At 32.9% G+C, this 15,700-nt stretch overlaps 2 protein-coding genes across 2 annotated transcripts; both read left to right on the top strand.

Moving 5' to 3' along the window:
- Positions 1-1,605: 1,605 nt before the first annotated feature.
- LOC101265804 (branched-chain amino acid aminotransferase 2, chloroplastic-like) lies at positions 1,606-8,250 on the top strand. The gene is made up of 10 exons (XM_004234597.5): positions 1,606-1,846; positions 2,100-2,185; positions 3,048-3,222; positions 3,353-3,529; positions 3,620-3,751; positions 5,380-5,478; positions 6,187-6,303; positions 6,721-6,816; positions 7,588-7,700; positions 7,915-8,250. The coding sequence occupies exons 1-10, from the start codon at positions 1,703-1,705 to the stop codon at positions 8,030-8,032; spliced, it is 1,257 nt and encodes a 418-aa protein (XP_004234645.1). The 5' UTR covers positions 1,606-1,702; the 3' UTR covers positions 8,033-8,250.
- A 1,424-nt stretch (positions 8,251-9,674) lies between these two features.
- LOC101265515 (uncharacterized) lies at positions 9,675-13,674 on the top strand. Its single transcript, XM_010319471.4, has 11 exons — positions 9,675-9,889; positions 9,959-10,030; positions 10,703-10,773; positions 10,998-11,076; positions 11,158-11,232; positions 11,407-11,521; positions 11,604-11,661; positions 11,744-11,815; positions 12,083-12,213; positions 12,287-12,410; positions 13,362-13,674. Exons 1-11 carry the CDS (start codon positions 9,887-9,889, stop codon positions 13,435-13,437), a joined length of 876 nt encoding a protein of 291 aa, XP_010317773.1. The 5' UTR covers positions 9,675-9,886; the 3' UTR covers positions 13,438-13,674.
- The last annotated feature ends 2,026 nt before the right edge of the window (positions 13,675-15,700 follow it).

The raw sequence follows: 15,700 nt of genomic DNA, 5'->3' as shown, positions 1-15,700 counted from the left end.
TCCCTCTTTTCTTGGCTTTGACAATGAACTATTGTTGTAGCTTATCAATTGTGAAGTTTCGTTTAGTTCTAAAGGAATAGTCTTGATTCTTGAAAATGGTAGCTAAAATGAGATAAATTGTAGGGGTGAAAGGTACCAAATTTATTGTCCCTTTGGTTATTGGTTTGTAAACTAAAACTATTTGGATTAGTGAAATGCTATGGCAAATCTTTCTGAAGTATATAGTGTTTGGTATTTATCTTCTTTTGTGTCTAAACAATCTTGTTGGTCAACACATATTTACTTGTCAAGCTAGAAGATCTTGATGTTTATGATCACTCTATATGGCCAACTTGAGGAGAGTATTGAAACATAAAATAGTCTTAACGATAGTTTTTAGTCATTATATTTTCAAAGAGCATTCAAGTCATTTCGATAATAAAGACAATTAATTTGCTAGAACATCACATCAAGTTAGGCTAGCTAACTCACCTTAATTTATACTAATAATAATAATAATTTTTCCTTACACCAATACCATCATTCAATTAAAGGGAAGGATTAAGCAAATATCAAAAATCCACTCTGGAACTTATCCAATTTTTTAGTTCAAAACAACTTATTAATTACTTTAATTTCCTCCTTTACTCTAATACTATCTCTGTTTCTAATTATCTGTCCACTTTTTCTTTTATAGTTGTCCCTAATTATTTGGCCATTTTGATAAATCAAGAAATGACAAATTTTTTTACCTATTATACTCTGACTAATTACTTTGAAAAATATAAAATTTTTCATCCACTTCATAATTAATAAAATTAAAATGATAAATCATTAATTATTTTCTTAATAGAAGCGTCAATTCAAAAGTGTACATGTAAACATTCCCCAAGGCCCCACCAACCCAAATTACGTGAGAGAATTCTCCTTCCACAAAGTTACTAGAGGAATTCTCCTTCCACAAAGTTATTATTAATTCTTTTCATTCTATGATTAACTATACATCGTATTTAGATAAATATATAAAAACTAACTATAAATAATTAAAGTACGAAACTTAAAATAAATTAAGACTGATTGTACAAAATTCAAAGTTAAGCAAAGTGGTATAAACATTTTTTTGAATTACATATTTGCCAAAATACTATAAACATTGTTATCAATTTGGTTAATATTCCCAATAAAAAAATACTAGTGTAAACTATTTCCATTCATTTCTATTACGCGATTCTTAAAAAAATTATAATTGATATAAGTATTTTATTATAATATTTATATTAATTGATATTTAATTTTAAATCATAAAAAAATTTAAATAATAATTACTTAATATATATATATATATATATATATATATTCACCATAAAATAAAAATATTTTTTTTTATAATAGATAAGCGAAAGTTAATGAATAAAATATTTTTAAAAACTATTTTAATTCGTTTAAGAAAGTATTTTTCTTTTAATAACTTTTTAAATTTTAACACATAAATCTTTAATCTGAATCACAAAACTCTTTTTTTTTTTTTTAAATTTAGTATCAATGTAAGTCATTCCTATTAAAATGAATATTATTAATTTTTTGGAAGATAGTATTGAAGTACGTGGATTGCATTTTATAATAGTCAATAAATTGCAGCACGTCGTTCAAAATTAGAAAAATTAAGAAAGCATTGGAAGTGTGACAAACGAAACGGCTCAAGTCGTAGAAGAAGAAGAAATCAATGGAGAGCGGCGGCGTATTAGCAGGGCTTCACCGGAATCCTACTTGCCACCACCTTCTCCGGCCACCACGAGCCGCCGTTAATAATCTTCTCTCTTCTTCTTCCTTCACCGATAAGCGCCATTTTTCTCCTCTTCCTCTCAAGGTTTTTTCTCCGCTACACTAATGTCCTCTTTTTTTTTGTTTATTTTTTTGACCTGAATGAATTTGGACGAAAGGCTCGAACCGGAGAATTCTAGTCAAATATGAAAATTGAAAGAGTTTCGCCTACGTTACGTTCAATTTGAAATGTCTATGCTTATATTCGTGTTTTTTTTAAACGTATTATCTATACGTGTTTCTGTAATTTGGTTCATGTAATTGGAGTGTTGATTTGTTAATTTTGTGATGTTGTACAGTTTCAGAAGCAGTCACATTTTGCTTCTTATAGTTGTAATTGCTCCATAAACGATGGGAGTGCTTTTCAGGTGGCGAGTTCTGCTAGGTATTTTTTTTCCCTTTCTACTGAGTATTGTTTTCCGAAATATTGTTTTGATCAGTACATTTCGATTGATACATCGAAATTGAATCGACATCACATCATGGAAGTACTACTATAAGCTGCTTAATATTTAAGATTTTGTTTGTGAGTTCGACTTGTTCAGCATTTCCTGTTTTCAACTGGCTATTATGCGAAATTAGAATAAACTAAAATACATAAATCAATTAACTACTGCTCAACGTTGTGTTTAGCTAAGCCTAATAATGTAAGTGCATGAATATTTACACTACCGGAAATTAGGTAGCTTTATCGCTCCCAGAATTAGTATGTTATACGTTGTTACAAACTAGTGATGGATAGCCAAAATAAACGCGGGGATGAATATGCTTTTATGGGGGTTAAAACCTATTTTTAAAATCTTAACCTCAGGGACCTCATTGGATCATAGGCTAGTCACTGTATATATTGAAGATCATGCAGTTCTGTTGAAGAATAATATCTCAACATTCTCAATTAACGTTCTTAAAAGTAGCTTTTATCGGATGTTCATTTTTTCAACCTTACAAAGTGAGGTGGTTAAATCTCCCCACCTTGAACCAGCCTTCATTCTGTGAGACGACGTCAGAGTTCATCAACCATAAGAAACAAAAGCATAAAACTAGAGCATAGTAACATTGATGCATCAACAGTACATTTTCCTCGAATTATACATTTCTATTTATTTTCAGATTATCTATCAAGTGCCTCTAGATGTAGTGCTTTGCTTGTTTGCTCTTAAAAAGAAAGAAAGAAAAAAGATCTAGTGCTTTTCTTGTTTAATCACTAGTGTACCAACTGATAAGAAGTGTTTTCTTTATCAAAATAGTGCAACAGCTGAATTAGCCAACATCGATTGGGACAACATTGGCTTTGCGGTAATGCCTACTGATTATATGTATAGCATGAAATGTTCTCAAGATGGAAACTTTTCTAAGGGTGAGCTCCAACGTTTTGGGAATATTGAGTTGAGCCCAGCTTCTGGGATATTGAATTATGGACAGGTCTGTTTTGCAACTTGCTGGTGTTTTTTATATTAATCTTAAATATATTGCTTATACTATTCATTTTAATGATTACTGCTCCACTTTTGTCTGTCATACTTTACTTAAATGCTTTTTGAAATATTGATAGGGATTGTTTGAAGGTTTAAAAGCCTATAAAAGACATGATGGTAATATATTGCTATTTCGACCTGAAGAAAATGCTCTGCGCATGAAGATGGGAGCAGAACGTATATGCATGCCTTCACCATCTGTTGAACAGTTTGTGGAAGCAGTAAAAGCCACTGTTTTAGCAAATGAAAGATGGGTAAATGTGACAATTCAACGTTGTAGTCAGTAATCTTGTTGTTGGCTGATTCCTGTACTCCTGACCGATTTCCTTTTCCAATTCCTTCAGATTCCTCCACCAGGTAAAGGTTCATTATACATAAGACCACTGCTTATGGGGAGTGGAGCTATTCTTGGTGTTGCTCCAGCTCCTGAGTACACATTCCTGATTTATGTTTCACCTGTGGGAAACTATTTTAAGGTACTATTTTACGCATCCTTGCTTGCATATGCATCTGTTTTTTTTTTAAATTTTTTTTTGAGATAGGCGTAGATCTTTTAGGATCTCTTCTCCTTTTTGTTTTTCCTTCTGCTAATGAGCAAACTAGCTTTTGTATTATCATAAGTGTCACCTTTGACTACTTTAAAGTTGAATACATTGATACAGGGGTGATATTTTTCTTGGTCACCACTGCTAGGCAGTCCGCACACTCTGCTTAACTTCAGCCTACACACACACTCACAATTTTCCTACAAGTCCTTAAGACTGTTTTCTTAGGCTGTATATAAATAATAGCAACGCAAACATACAAGAACAAATCCCAACCACCTTTATTAATCTCACAGATATACAAAGGAATAGGCTTGACGGGTTATACTAAGGCAGAAAACATGTTTGAGATGTAATTAAACTGTGTTCATCATTTTGAAAATTGCATATTTGTGGGATGTTACAGATTTTAACCTCACTTTTAGTGTTATCCTTGTTTGGTATTTCAGTTTTTCTCTTACATATCACATTCCATGAAAATGTTAATCATTCATAAAAAGTACAAAAATCATCGGACTATGCAAAATCATTTGGTTAATTGCCTGGGGGTCACACACGACTGCACTCAAAAGATGTATCAAAAATCTTTCCTATTTTGAAAAAAGTGTTATATATTTTCCCTTATGTGTATGAGATTACCCATCAAGTCAATTATCTATTTCAAGGAATACTTCCATCTTTGCGAGAAGTTCCAAAACTTATTCAGTTAACTAACATTATGTTGAAAATCATTGATGAATTTACCATTCTTATTGGGAAATAACTTTTCCCATAAACCACCCTAATAAAACTTCTGTCAATGTTCATTCCCATTAGATATGTAAAAGGATAAATCATTTTGGTCTTTTTGAACAAATTATACTTCACTTATATAAACCTAAGCCTATAAACAAGGAGAACTTTGCTGCTAAATTATGTGAAGAGATAATTGTTGTAAGTTCATCAGGATCCATGATATTATTGGTTTTAAACTATAGAAAAAAAATGATTTACAAGGATTGCCCAGAGGGGATGGGGAGCAAAAATTACATATGCAATTGTTTTCCCTGTTCTGCTGTTTATTACATTTCATATGGTTATAGGAGAGTTTTAGTTGCTGATTGAGTATCATGAGAAGCATTGGTATTAGACATAAGGTGTTGGGCTATGGAATTTTGTTGTGAATGATACAAGAATATTCATTAGATCTGAATTCCTTTTTGACTAAATTTTGAAATGTTCAAAATTTTGTATGAATTTAAGTCCTTGATGATGGTTGTGGCATATCTCGGGACTGTCAACTACAGTTGGTATATGAAGTGAATTTGATGTGAAAGCAAAAAGTTAACAAGTTATGATACATTATCTCACAATCTTCATACTACTTTCAAGACAAGTGGTTATGGTGTTGGTAAGGAATACATAAAGGATAGGAAGATGTAGGTTTGTTGTTAATTCTCAATCCTCAAGTGAGCATGCCATCTTTTGTTGTAGAATTCCATGTTTGTGTTCTAATAATCATGTTATCCGTTGGGTTTTCTCTAGTTCTACCGTCACTTCATTTTTTACTTTCTTGGCAGGAAGGTATGGCACCAATAAATTTGTTAATTGAGACAGAAATGCATCGCGCAACTCCTGGAGGTACCGGAGGTGTCAAGACTATAGGAAATTATGCTGCGGTAAGCTAGGTTTACGGTTTTTTTTTTCAGATGTGTGCTCATGCAACAAAAAATATTGGAGCCTTAGTTTCATTTTCTTCTTCGGGATTGATGATGATAAATATTCATGAGATCATACTAAGCTTGCTTGTCCTTTTTGTATTTTTAATGTCATCCTCACCCTTTGTTCATTTGTTAAATATACGATACGTCCTTAGTTTCATTTTCTTCTTCGGAATTGATGATGATAAATATTCATGAGATCATACTAAGCTTGCTTGTCCTTTTTGTATTTTTAATGTCATTCTCACCCTTTGTTCATTTGTTAAATATACGATACGTTCTCTGCGTTCAGCTTAACCCTTGAACTTCTGCACTCCACCTAGCAAGCTCTTATTCCTCTAAACTTTTGAGCCTTTCACTCTTGTGTTACACTTGATGTGTTTACAAGGGGATATGCAATTTTATTATCATATTATTAGATGGAAACACCTAACTTTATAGGCAAGCAGTGATTATGAGAAGAAAAACATTTGTCCTTCTACTAATTATTTGATGCCTAATTTATAATTCTGGAATGAAATGGGTCTAAATGGACCGAAATGGATATAGGGATTCATATGGCTGACCAAAACAGCCTAGGATCGAGGCGTAGTTTCTATTTTATATGGATAATCAGATCTGCAATTGTTGATGACTTCATTTTCATCTACGGGTATGTGAATGTAGGTTCTGAAGGCACAGAGTGCTGCTAAAGCAAAAGGCTACTCTGATGTTCTGTACCTTGATTCTGTCAACAATAGATACCTAGAGGAGGTTTCCTCTTGTAATGTCTTCATCGTGAAGGTATAATATTACGTCAATTTTGTCTGTGCACCAAAACTATTCTTTTAGTATTTTCATTATGGTTACGAAGAAATATGTGTCCGGATTTTTTAATATAAGCTTTTATTTCGTATCCTTTTTATCTTTTCCCAATTTGGCTTACATATGGGTTAGGTCATCATTGTCTCCTTTCAAACACAATGGATTTCTCTTACTTTATTTGCAAAAAGAAAGAGCTCTTTCCTTCTGGTGAATGTGTGAATTCTTGGCATTGAAACATTTGCTAGTCTTAGGCAAGAACAAAAATGATAAGATTCACTTAGATATTTGTCAAGCAGTGGCATTTTCCCTACAAGGATATTTTGAATTCTCCAAACAGACTTCTTTGCAAATTATCATAATGATGAAGGCAAGTATGTTTCTATATACATTTCTCAGGGTAATCTGATAGCAACTCCTGCAATTAAAGGAACCATTCTTCCTGGTATCACACGAAAGAGCATAATTGACGTAGCTCTAAGCCAAGGGTTCCAGGTAAGCCCCCTTCCATTTGTCTAATACAAAAACATGCTTTAGACTAATCTAATCCTACTTGCCATATCATAAGGGTTTCAAAATATACTTATATTGTGTTCCATATGTGCAAGCAATTGGAGTTCCTTCCCTTCTTTTTTTCCCTTCCATATTCAGTTTCTTGATATTTTTAAGTCCTCTAGCTTACTTCAGGAAGACGTGAAGATAGTGTTCATCATATTTGTAATGAAACCCCAGTTTAAAAATCAATGAATATTGTGCTTATTCTACCAACTAGTATATACAATTCTGAGCTTAGTCAAAGGGATATCATTACAAATTTTACAGTTCCAGAGGATGAGAAAAAGAAATGTTGCAGACGAATTATTCAAGACATAGGTAACTGAGAGTTGCTTTTATGTTTTAGCAATAAAAAATTTGGCTATAAATCTCAGATTTAAGCAACAAGCTAAGGGAAATGGTTCTGCATTGGTTAAATCACCTAGGTAGAACTTCAATTCTATTGAATGATAGTATTGAGCCTTTCATGACTATTGTGTATATGTTGGTCATCTGGCTAGGAGAAAAAAATAGAATCTTTCAAGTTTAGCTCTAGCCATGGTGAGTCAAATTCGTGGCAATGACGCTTTGATGATTAAGTTCCTGGCATAATGATGAACTTCACGTTACCATTCCTTTGATTTCTTCTAGTTCAGTTGGCTGAGCTGGTAACTTAATACTTCATATATCATAAGACTATTATTCTAAGACCATAATGTTTTCAATATGCAGGTTGAAGAACGGCAAGTGTCTGTGGACGAATTGCTTGATGCTGATGAAGTGTTCTGCACAGGAACAGCAGTGGTTGTATCTCCTGTTGGCAGCATTACTCATCTTGGGAAAAGGTATCTACATAAAGCGGAATGGAATTAGATAGACTTTTTCATCCAGATACTATCGTGTTATCTCTTTAGTCGTCTCCTGCTGCAGAATGTGAGATGGCTATGAACATATACATCATGATTTCTAAAATAAGTTGCTTAGTTGTCAGTGCATGAATACCCATGTGTACATTCGTATATGTCTGGATCACGCACATTCTGGCTTACATTTGTGCAGGGTATCATATGGAAGTGATGGGGTTGGTCGTGTATCAAAGCAATTATATTCTACACTTACAAGCCTACAAATGGGACTAGCAACGGATAACATGAATTGGACTGTTGAGCTAAAATGAGCTTTGCTATCTTTGGATAAAAAAGTTATATTCAGTGGATAGTAAATATTCATGACACTACAATTTTACTGTGTTATTAATTTATTTTCAAGGTTTATTTAGGCCTCTTATGGAGAGTTACCTAATGTTGTATGTCAATTTTAGTTCATGCTGTATTTTCTTTTACAATGTTAATGCACATAACTTAAACACTCTCTTCTAGCTTAAGTTTGTCTGAAGTTCTCGCATTGTCATATAGACTTTTATATGTCTGTTAACGATCTCAGTTGATATCATTTGTATGTCTGTTATATCTCCTAGCTACTTAGCTGATCGCTTAATATGTCTTCCAACTCGAAGACACTTTCAATGGAGATTGTCAAAATCAACATTCTGATTTGACTTGTTGGGGAAATGCAAGCGGGCAGAAAGAGGATATGTCAAAGTTTCGAATCAAAATTCCTTCCAGATGTGTTGAATTTTTGAGCGACGGGCAACAAGTAACACCTTCATGTGAAAGAAAGATTTGTTGTAGTGAATCATGTCACGAATTTACTTTTTTCCCAAGAATGATCACACATAACTTGATTTTTATGTTTTTTTGAAGCTATATCATAGAAAATTTTGAGCATGATTGAAGCCTATCTTTTATTTACTTCAAGGAAGGTGACTTCTCTCGTAGAACCTTCAATCAACACTTACAAAACTCGATGGGGCACTTAAAGACAACTCGACAACAAGACTTAGATTCTAATCATTTTCGTGACTTGAATTTTTGTAGATGACGATGTATAATCATCTTCATGTCACCTTTATTTTTTCATTCATTCATGTATCAAATTCTTTTAATATTTGAGCAATATTTTTTTTTAAAACTTCATCGCAAATCCTCTTCTTCTTTCAATTATATATGCCTAAATATTGCGAAGAGTATGATCAAACACATATACTTATAAAAAAAATTTTTGGGGAGGGGGGCGTACTCAATTTAAACTCATGCAGACTATAGGAATAACAAATAATTTAGGCTCATGAGTTTATGAGAATTCAACTTGCAGTTTAGGCTCGTACTTTGAAGAGTGTTTTCACATGTAGCTTAAGCTCGTACGTTAAGGAGCGTTTCAATATGTGTTTAGGTTCGTACATCGAGGAGCATTTCAACTTGCAGTTTAAGCTCGTACATTGAGGAATGTTTCAATTTGCAGTTTAGGCACATATATTGAGGAGCGTTTCAATTTGCAGTTTAGGCTCGTACATCGAGGAGCATTTCAGCATGTAGTTTAAGCATGCACATCAAAGAGCATCTCAACTTGCAATTTAGACTTGTATTTTAAGAAGCATTTTATAGTTGTAACAAGGTTGCTTATGATTAACCAAAAAATTTCATTTCGGCACTTAACGAATTGTGATTGATTCTTGAATTTGCAAGACTACCACATTATTTGGACATGTGTGTTCATCTTGTTGGGCTTGGATGCCTCGTCATTATAACACATGATATGAATTTGGATTTTAAACTGAAATAAACCTTGTATTATAATTTAACAAAATAAACTTGTTTATTTGTAAACTGCAAATAAATCCTTCAACTCAAATACACATAAATTTAATCTAAATTTCGTATAAATAATCCTTTGTGGTTGTGGCATAAGTAAAATTTTTTAAAGTGGACAACTAAAAAAAAGCCCAAGAAGGTCTTCATTTTCCTAAATGATTTTCGGGCAAAAACAGAAGAAGTAATGTTTCTGAATGCTGAATAGCAGCTGAAAAAAAATAAATAGATTCTTGGAATTGGGTTGAGAAGCTGTTGAGGCTGGTGGCGTTGGTATCTGACATTGAAATATTTCAATTTTGGTTTGTTGGAAGATAATTATAATGGTAAGTAACAACTTTATTTTCCCCCAAATTGATTTAAGTACTGAGTATATCTGAATCTCATACATTTAGGAGTGTGCAGAGCAGAAAAGATGCCAAGAATTGGCCAAATCATCATCTTTCTACCGCAGGATATATTCAGAGGTATGCTGTATCAGTATCAGTAAATCTTAAGATTTAATACTCTATTTTATTGTTTTTTAGTATGGAGTCTCAAAATTTAAAATGGAAAGAAAAAGCCCCATTTTTTGCTTTTCTTATTTGGGAGGAGTGGGAGGTGGAGTCAGGATTTGAAGCTTATTATGTGTTCGGAGCTATGTTGTTCTCGCTCTCCCAAAATACGCTATTTTTGGAGTATCCAACACGTACCTGTTCATATTTTTGTGAAGTTTGAGCATCATGAGTTTCAAGTGGATTTTAAGGATGAATAGTTAAATACAGGGTTTAAACCAAAGCTAATGAATTCGTTTTTACTAAGGAAGGGATATTTACATACCCAAGATTACATTGATGTTAAATTTTAACCATTATGTCCTTGCACTTTCCAGTGGCTTTGTGAAATTTTGAGATTCATGGCTAAGAATGATCAGAAACAGTACAGATAAGTTTTGTAGATGTTTGCCTTTTATGAAACTTCTCTGTAATTTAGGCATTGTGCTTGACATTGCTCGGTTTCTAAATTAGAGATATTTAATGTGACTTTTGAACTACTATGCTATTTGCATCGTCGTCTATTATAGACATTGATTGAGTGGTTTTGAATATGCTTTTGGCAAATAATTTCTTGGATCTTCTGAAATCATGTTGTATTTACAGGTAGAGGAGATAGGATGGGAGCACCTTGTTAGATTTGGGAAAGACCTAAGACTTCTCAGCTTTCGGATCAAGTATGGCCTCTTTTATCTCTTAACGTTATGCTTGGGTTAAAATTAGGAAGAGGAGGTGTTGGTTAAATGAAAGAAGAGGTATTAGATTGTTCCCTTGTTTGTTAGGAAGGAATTATAAGAGGAGGGACTGTAGTGGAGGACTGTAAACTTCTGAATTGCAGCTAGTGGAAGACTGTGATTTGCCTTACCGGAAAATAATCTCTCAAGCTTTTTCCGTGTGTTAGGGACAAGAAGGGAAGAGTGCACATTCTGCAGATAACTTTGGATGGAACATATCCTAACCATCCGCCTTCATTATCAGCGGTTGGCATCCTTCAAATTTGAGATACTAGAACCTTGCATGAAGTCTTTAGGCAATGTCCTAATTTACTGACTATTCCCCAGGATGTGCCTTATCTCTTCAATTTGAAATGGTCAATTAACTCAAGACTGAAAGATGTTATCCAACAGTTTCAGAAGGTAATTGTGTATTCTTTTTATCATGTTGCAGCTCTCCCCTCGTTTGCATTTGCATTGTAACTTATGATTTACTACTGATTATTTCATCCACCAATGATATATGTGTAGTTTATCAACATTTGTGAATTGTGATTTTCTGCTATAATTACCATATCTTTTTCTTAATGGATCCAGCATCTTGAGAAGCTTCAGGACTTTTGGAATCTAATGGATGACATTGACCACTCTCTTTTGGTTTCTGATCTACGATATCCTCAACGTGCTTTGTCACATCGCCAACTTAATATAAGTATGTGCGTATTTACATGAATGTTGTTCAGTATCCCTTTACCGCTGCAGAAGTAATTGATATCCATTTTCTTTTGCTATAGGTAATGACAGCTACATCATATTGTCTATAGATGCTAATGATCCGACATCCCTACCAGAGTAAGTTTTTTTTCTGAAACTCACAGCGTTTACAAGTATTCTTATCTTTAATGATTTTGAAATTGATATGGAGGTCTTCTAGCTGTCGCTTTCTAGGTTCTGATTCAGGGGTGGAGAGATTGAGGGCGATGTGGAGGAAAAACTGCAAAAGATGGTATTTCAACTATTGCTTTTACTGCTGGATATAATCATCAAAGTACTGCTTTAAGTAGTTTTTCTGGATTTTTCAAGCATCATTGTTGATTTCTCTGTTACCTAGTGTATTCATGCATAAGTTGATGTGCCTTAAGATTACTATGTCGTTCTTAAGGTAAATTGATGTGCCTAGGATTTGAATTCCGACACAGTCAAAATTGTGTTATTTAGCTTTTGCTTGTCCCTTGTTTTGTTTCACCAACTGAGATTTCTATTTTACTCACAGGATGAGAGACAAGCATTTTTCCGAGAATCTTGCACACGTGTTGGATATTCAACTTCATGGACCTTCAAGCATTCAGAAAACTGATCCACAAACTGAATGTGGCATTTGTTATGCACAAAATCTTCCAATTGGTAATCCTAATATCCGTAAGATAACCCAATTGATATTCTGTGGTATGGCACTGACTTGATGATGTCAATCTAGATGATGAACTTGGTGATAAGAGTGGAAGTGGCACTGATTGTACATGTGAAAATAACAGCTGCAGTAGGGCCTTCCATAGTATTTGCCTTGAAGATTGGCTCCGTTCCATCACAACAACAAGGCAGTAAGTTGAAATCTCCTATCTTTATTTTTTGATTGTGATGGTAAACATATCTTTAAGATATTGTTATTCTGTTGTGCGAGCCCAGAATTGAGCTTTGTTGATCATCTGTTAGTGTTGGTGATAAAAGTTTTTAGTTGATATATAGCCAGGCCAAGTTGAAACTAGATTAATGTTTTGGAATGGAAAATATATTATTGATTGAAACAGATGCTAATGAAATGAAATATCTCTGTATCATACCAGTCCATTTACAGTAAGAGAGATTAATTAGACAAGATTTTGGTTGAACTAAGTATAGTTAAAATACACCTTGTTTTTTCAACAGTACGCATAAAAACTCTTACCTTGCTTGCATGAGCTTTCGTAGGTAAGTCATACTGTTGTATGTTACAATGATAATATATGCATTCTTTTCACGGATGGAAGTTCTATTTTTCAATTTCTTTTTCACTTGAGCAACGACTTTGATTACCCTCTAATCCAAATTGACTTCTTGTTGTATGATCATTAAGAGAGTTAAATTTGAGAATAGTTGGTGCTAATTTGAGGACAAATGGAGAGGCTATACATTGTTTTGGTTTTTGAGCAACATATAGATAAAATTGTATAAAGGGAGTAAAATTGAGAAATGTATAACTTTTGGAATAATTGAACTTCCCTTTTTGTGCTTGGAACTTCTTGTTACCTTTTGCCTTTGTATCCTTCAATACATAAAGGGGTCGTTTGATTGTTGGTTAGGAAGTAAATTATTCATGTATTAAAACCAGTATAACAAGTACATTGTTTGGTGGCATTTTAGTTGCTATGTATAGCATTGAGCACATCAAATACGATGTATGGTTCTCGGCTTACAGTCCCGAATAACTAAACCCTGCATAACTCTAGCCAACTGTAATGACATAGTTTTTTTAATTTTCTTATCACATTTATCTGCTTTGTTTGTTTTTACAGGTCGTTTGATGTTCTGTTTGGCAATTGTCCATATTGTTCTGATCCAATTGCTGTCAAAATGAATACTAGAAAGTAAAGCCTATTTCTCAGTCTCAGCCACATTTGCATTCCTTAGCCGCAGTGTATTTAGTAATGCTTGTATAAGTTATGCTTTCAGTAATTGCAGAATAGTCCTCGCAATGAACTAGCCACGTGTCGTACTACATGTTAGAATAAGGTGTCCATTTGTCCTTTCATAATTAGCCGGATTGTACCGATGAGAACTTATCGAATATATGAAAAACTAGGAACTTCTCTCCTTCTCTCTCTTTTATTTCCCGTGTTATTTTCTTCACGAATTGAGTCTTCAAATAGCTATCCATGTGATATAATTTGGTGTATGTATAGGTCGGTTCGATTTATCAGTTTTTGGTTTAAATACGTTAAACCAATAACCAAATCAACAAGGTATTTTATTTATCGATTTTTGGGTTTATCCGTTTTGGTTCTTAATGGTTCGGTTTCTGTTTCGATTTAACCAATAAATAAATACTTATAAAATAAATTTTCCAAGACAACACAATAGTTACTTTACAAATGCCCATAAAATAGAAATAATAATAACAAACATACAAAGAGAAATTAAGAGGAATATGGTTCTTATTTTAGATTTTGACGTTTTGTGTAATGTGAAGTTCTGAATTCAAAGTCACTATGAAATATGAATTAAAGGCTAAAGTATAAAGACAATAACTAGTAAGTTATTGGAATTAATATATACTTTAATATTTATGTATAAGTAAAAGTAGTAAACTACTAGTCTTAATGGATAATCGGTTTACCAATAACCCAATATTAAAAATTAATATCAAATCGATAATGCAATGACTTTTTTTTTTTTTATAAAATCACTAACCCAATAAATCAATAACACTTTTTTCAATTCAGTTTATCGATCATTTCGATTTTCACTCACTCTCAAATATAATAGTAGGAGATACTATATGAGTATCACAAGGATTGAGAACGTCCTTCCCTCTTTTGTTGTTTTAAGAGAACGAATTTGCAATTGACAAAACAACCATTTATTTATACTAAAATAATATGAAAACTTGCATTTTATTTTGATATGCTTATATATTTGTAACATATATAAACTTCTGTAAAATTGGCGTACATCAACAAGAGTAGTATATCAATATTGAGGAACTTTCACATATAACCAGTTAAAATAATCTAATTGTTCTCTATAGCTATAGTTTGATAATTACAATTTGTAGCTATATGTTATAGGGAGGAGAGAGGCGAGCAAGACTGGGAAAGAGGAGAGAGCTGACAGAGAGGGAAAAGAATGGGAGAAAGGTGAATTATGTATGTATATCGATTAGAAAATTATATATTATACACGTGTATTTAAATATATGGCAAGCGAGATTGAGAGAGGGAGGAAAAGCGAGCGAGAGAGGGCAAAAAGCGGGAGAAATGTGAATTGTATATGTATATCGGTTAGATTATTGTCAATTATACATATGCATTTGTATATATTGCAAGCCAATTGGGAGAGGAAGGAGAGAGGCGAGTGAGAGATGGTAGAGAGTGGGAGAGATGTAAAATGTATATATATATCGGTTAGATAATTGTATATTATACATATGCATTTGTATATTCTGGCGAATTATACATATATAAATGCGACTAATTATACAAACTGGAAGTCAACCCACGTAATTTATGTATAATGTTAGTCGCGAGTGGTAATTATATCAAACTATAGCTATAATGAGTGATTTCGCTGGCAGACGTTTGTATAAATCGCTAGCAACTTCTCAATTCAATTTTATGTGTTTGTATATTTGCATAAAATTTGAATCTGTATACAATTGAATCAAAATAAAACGTTTGTATATCAAATATCTCTCTCGCTTTATACAAATATAAAATTATACATTGTATTTTGTATAAAGCGAGAAAGAGAGAAAGACAAAACAGAACTAGACAGGGAAATATTTGTATTGTATTATAGTGTATAGGACGAAGACATATGTATTTACATGTGTATATAGAATTTTCTCTCGCTTTATACAAACAGCAACACTGTTTGTATAAATGAAAGAGGAGAGGAAGAGACTGGCAAAATTTGACAGAGTGGCGAGAGAGACCTGAGAGAGGGGAACAAAATTATATATATATATATATATATATATATATATATATATATATATATATATATATATATATAACAACAGTTTGCTATAAGGTATAACTAAATCAAGCTGTGGTTATGACATTTATTTGAATTAATAATTTGCTATTATATACAATTTTCTCATTTAAAAATTGATGATTTGTGATACCAAATA

This window comes from Solanum lycopersicum, chromosome 3 (genome assembly GCF_036512215.1).
Source record: "Solanum lycopersicum chromosome 3, SLM_r2.1".
In the NCBI taxonomy this organism is placed as follows: Eukaryota; Viridiplantae; Streptophyta; class Magnoliopsida; order Solanales; family Solanaceae; genus Solanum; species Solanum lycopersicum.
This window is presented reverse-complemented; position numbering and strand designations above follow the sequence as displayed.

Coding starts and splice junctions, on each gene's coding strand:
- LOC101265515 (XM_010319471.4), top strand. Junction 11,077..11,157: donor ATCCGCCTTCATTATCAGCG/GTTGGCATCCTT, acceptor ACTATTCCCCAG/GATGTGCCTTATCTCTTCAA. Junction 11,522..11,603: donor ACATCGCCAACTTAATATAA/GTATGTGCGTAT, acceptor CTTTTGCTATAG/GTAATGACAGCTACATCATA.
- LOC101265804 (XM_004234597.5), top strand. CDS start 1,703: ATGGAGAGCGGCGGCGTATTAGCAGGGCTTCACCGGAATCCTACTTGC. Junction 3,530..3,619: donor TTTTAGCAAATGAAAGATGG/GTAAATGTGACA, acceptor CAATTCCTTCAG/ATTCCTCCACCAGGTAAAGG. Junction 6,304..6,720: donor GTAATGTCTTCATCGTGAAG/GTATAATATTAC, acceptor TACATTTCTCAG/GGTAATCTGATAGCAACTCC.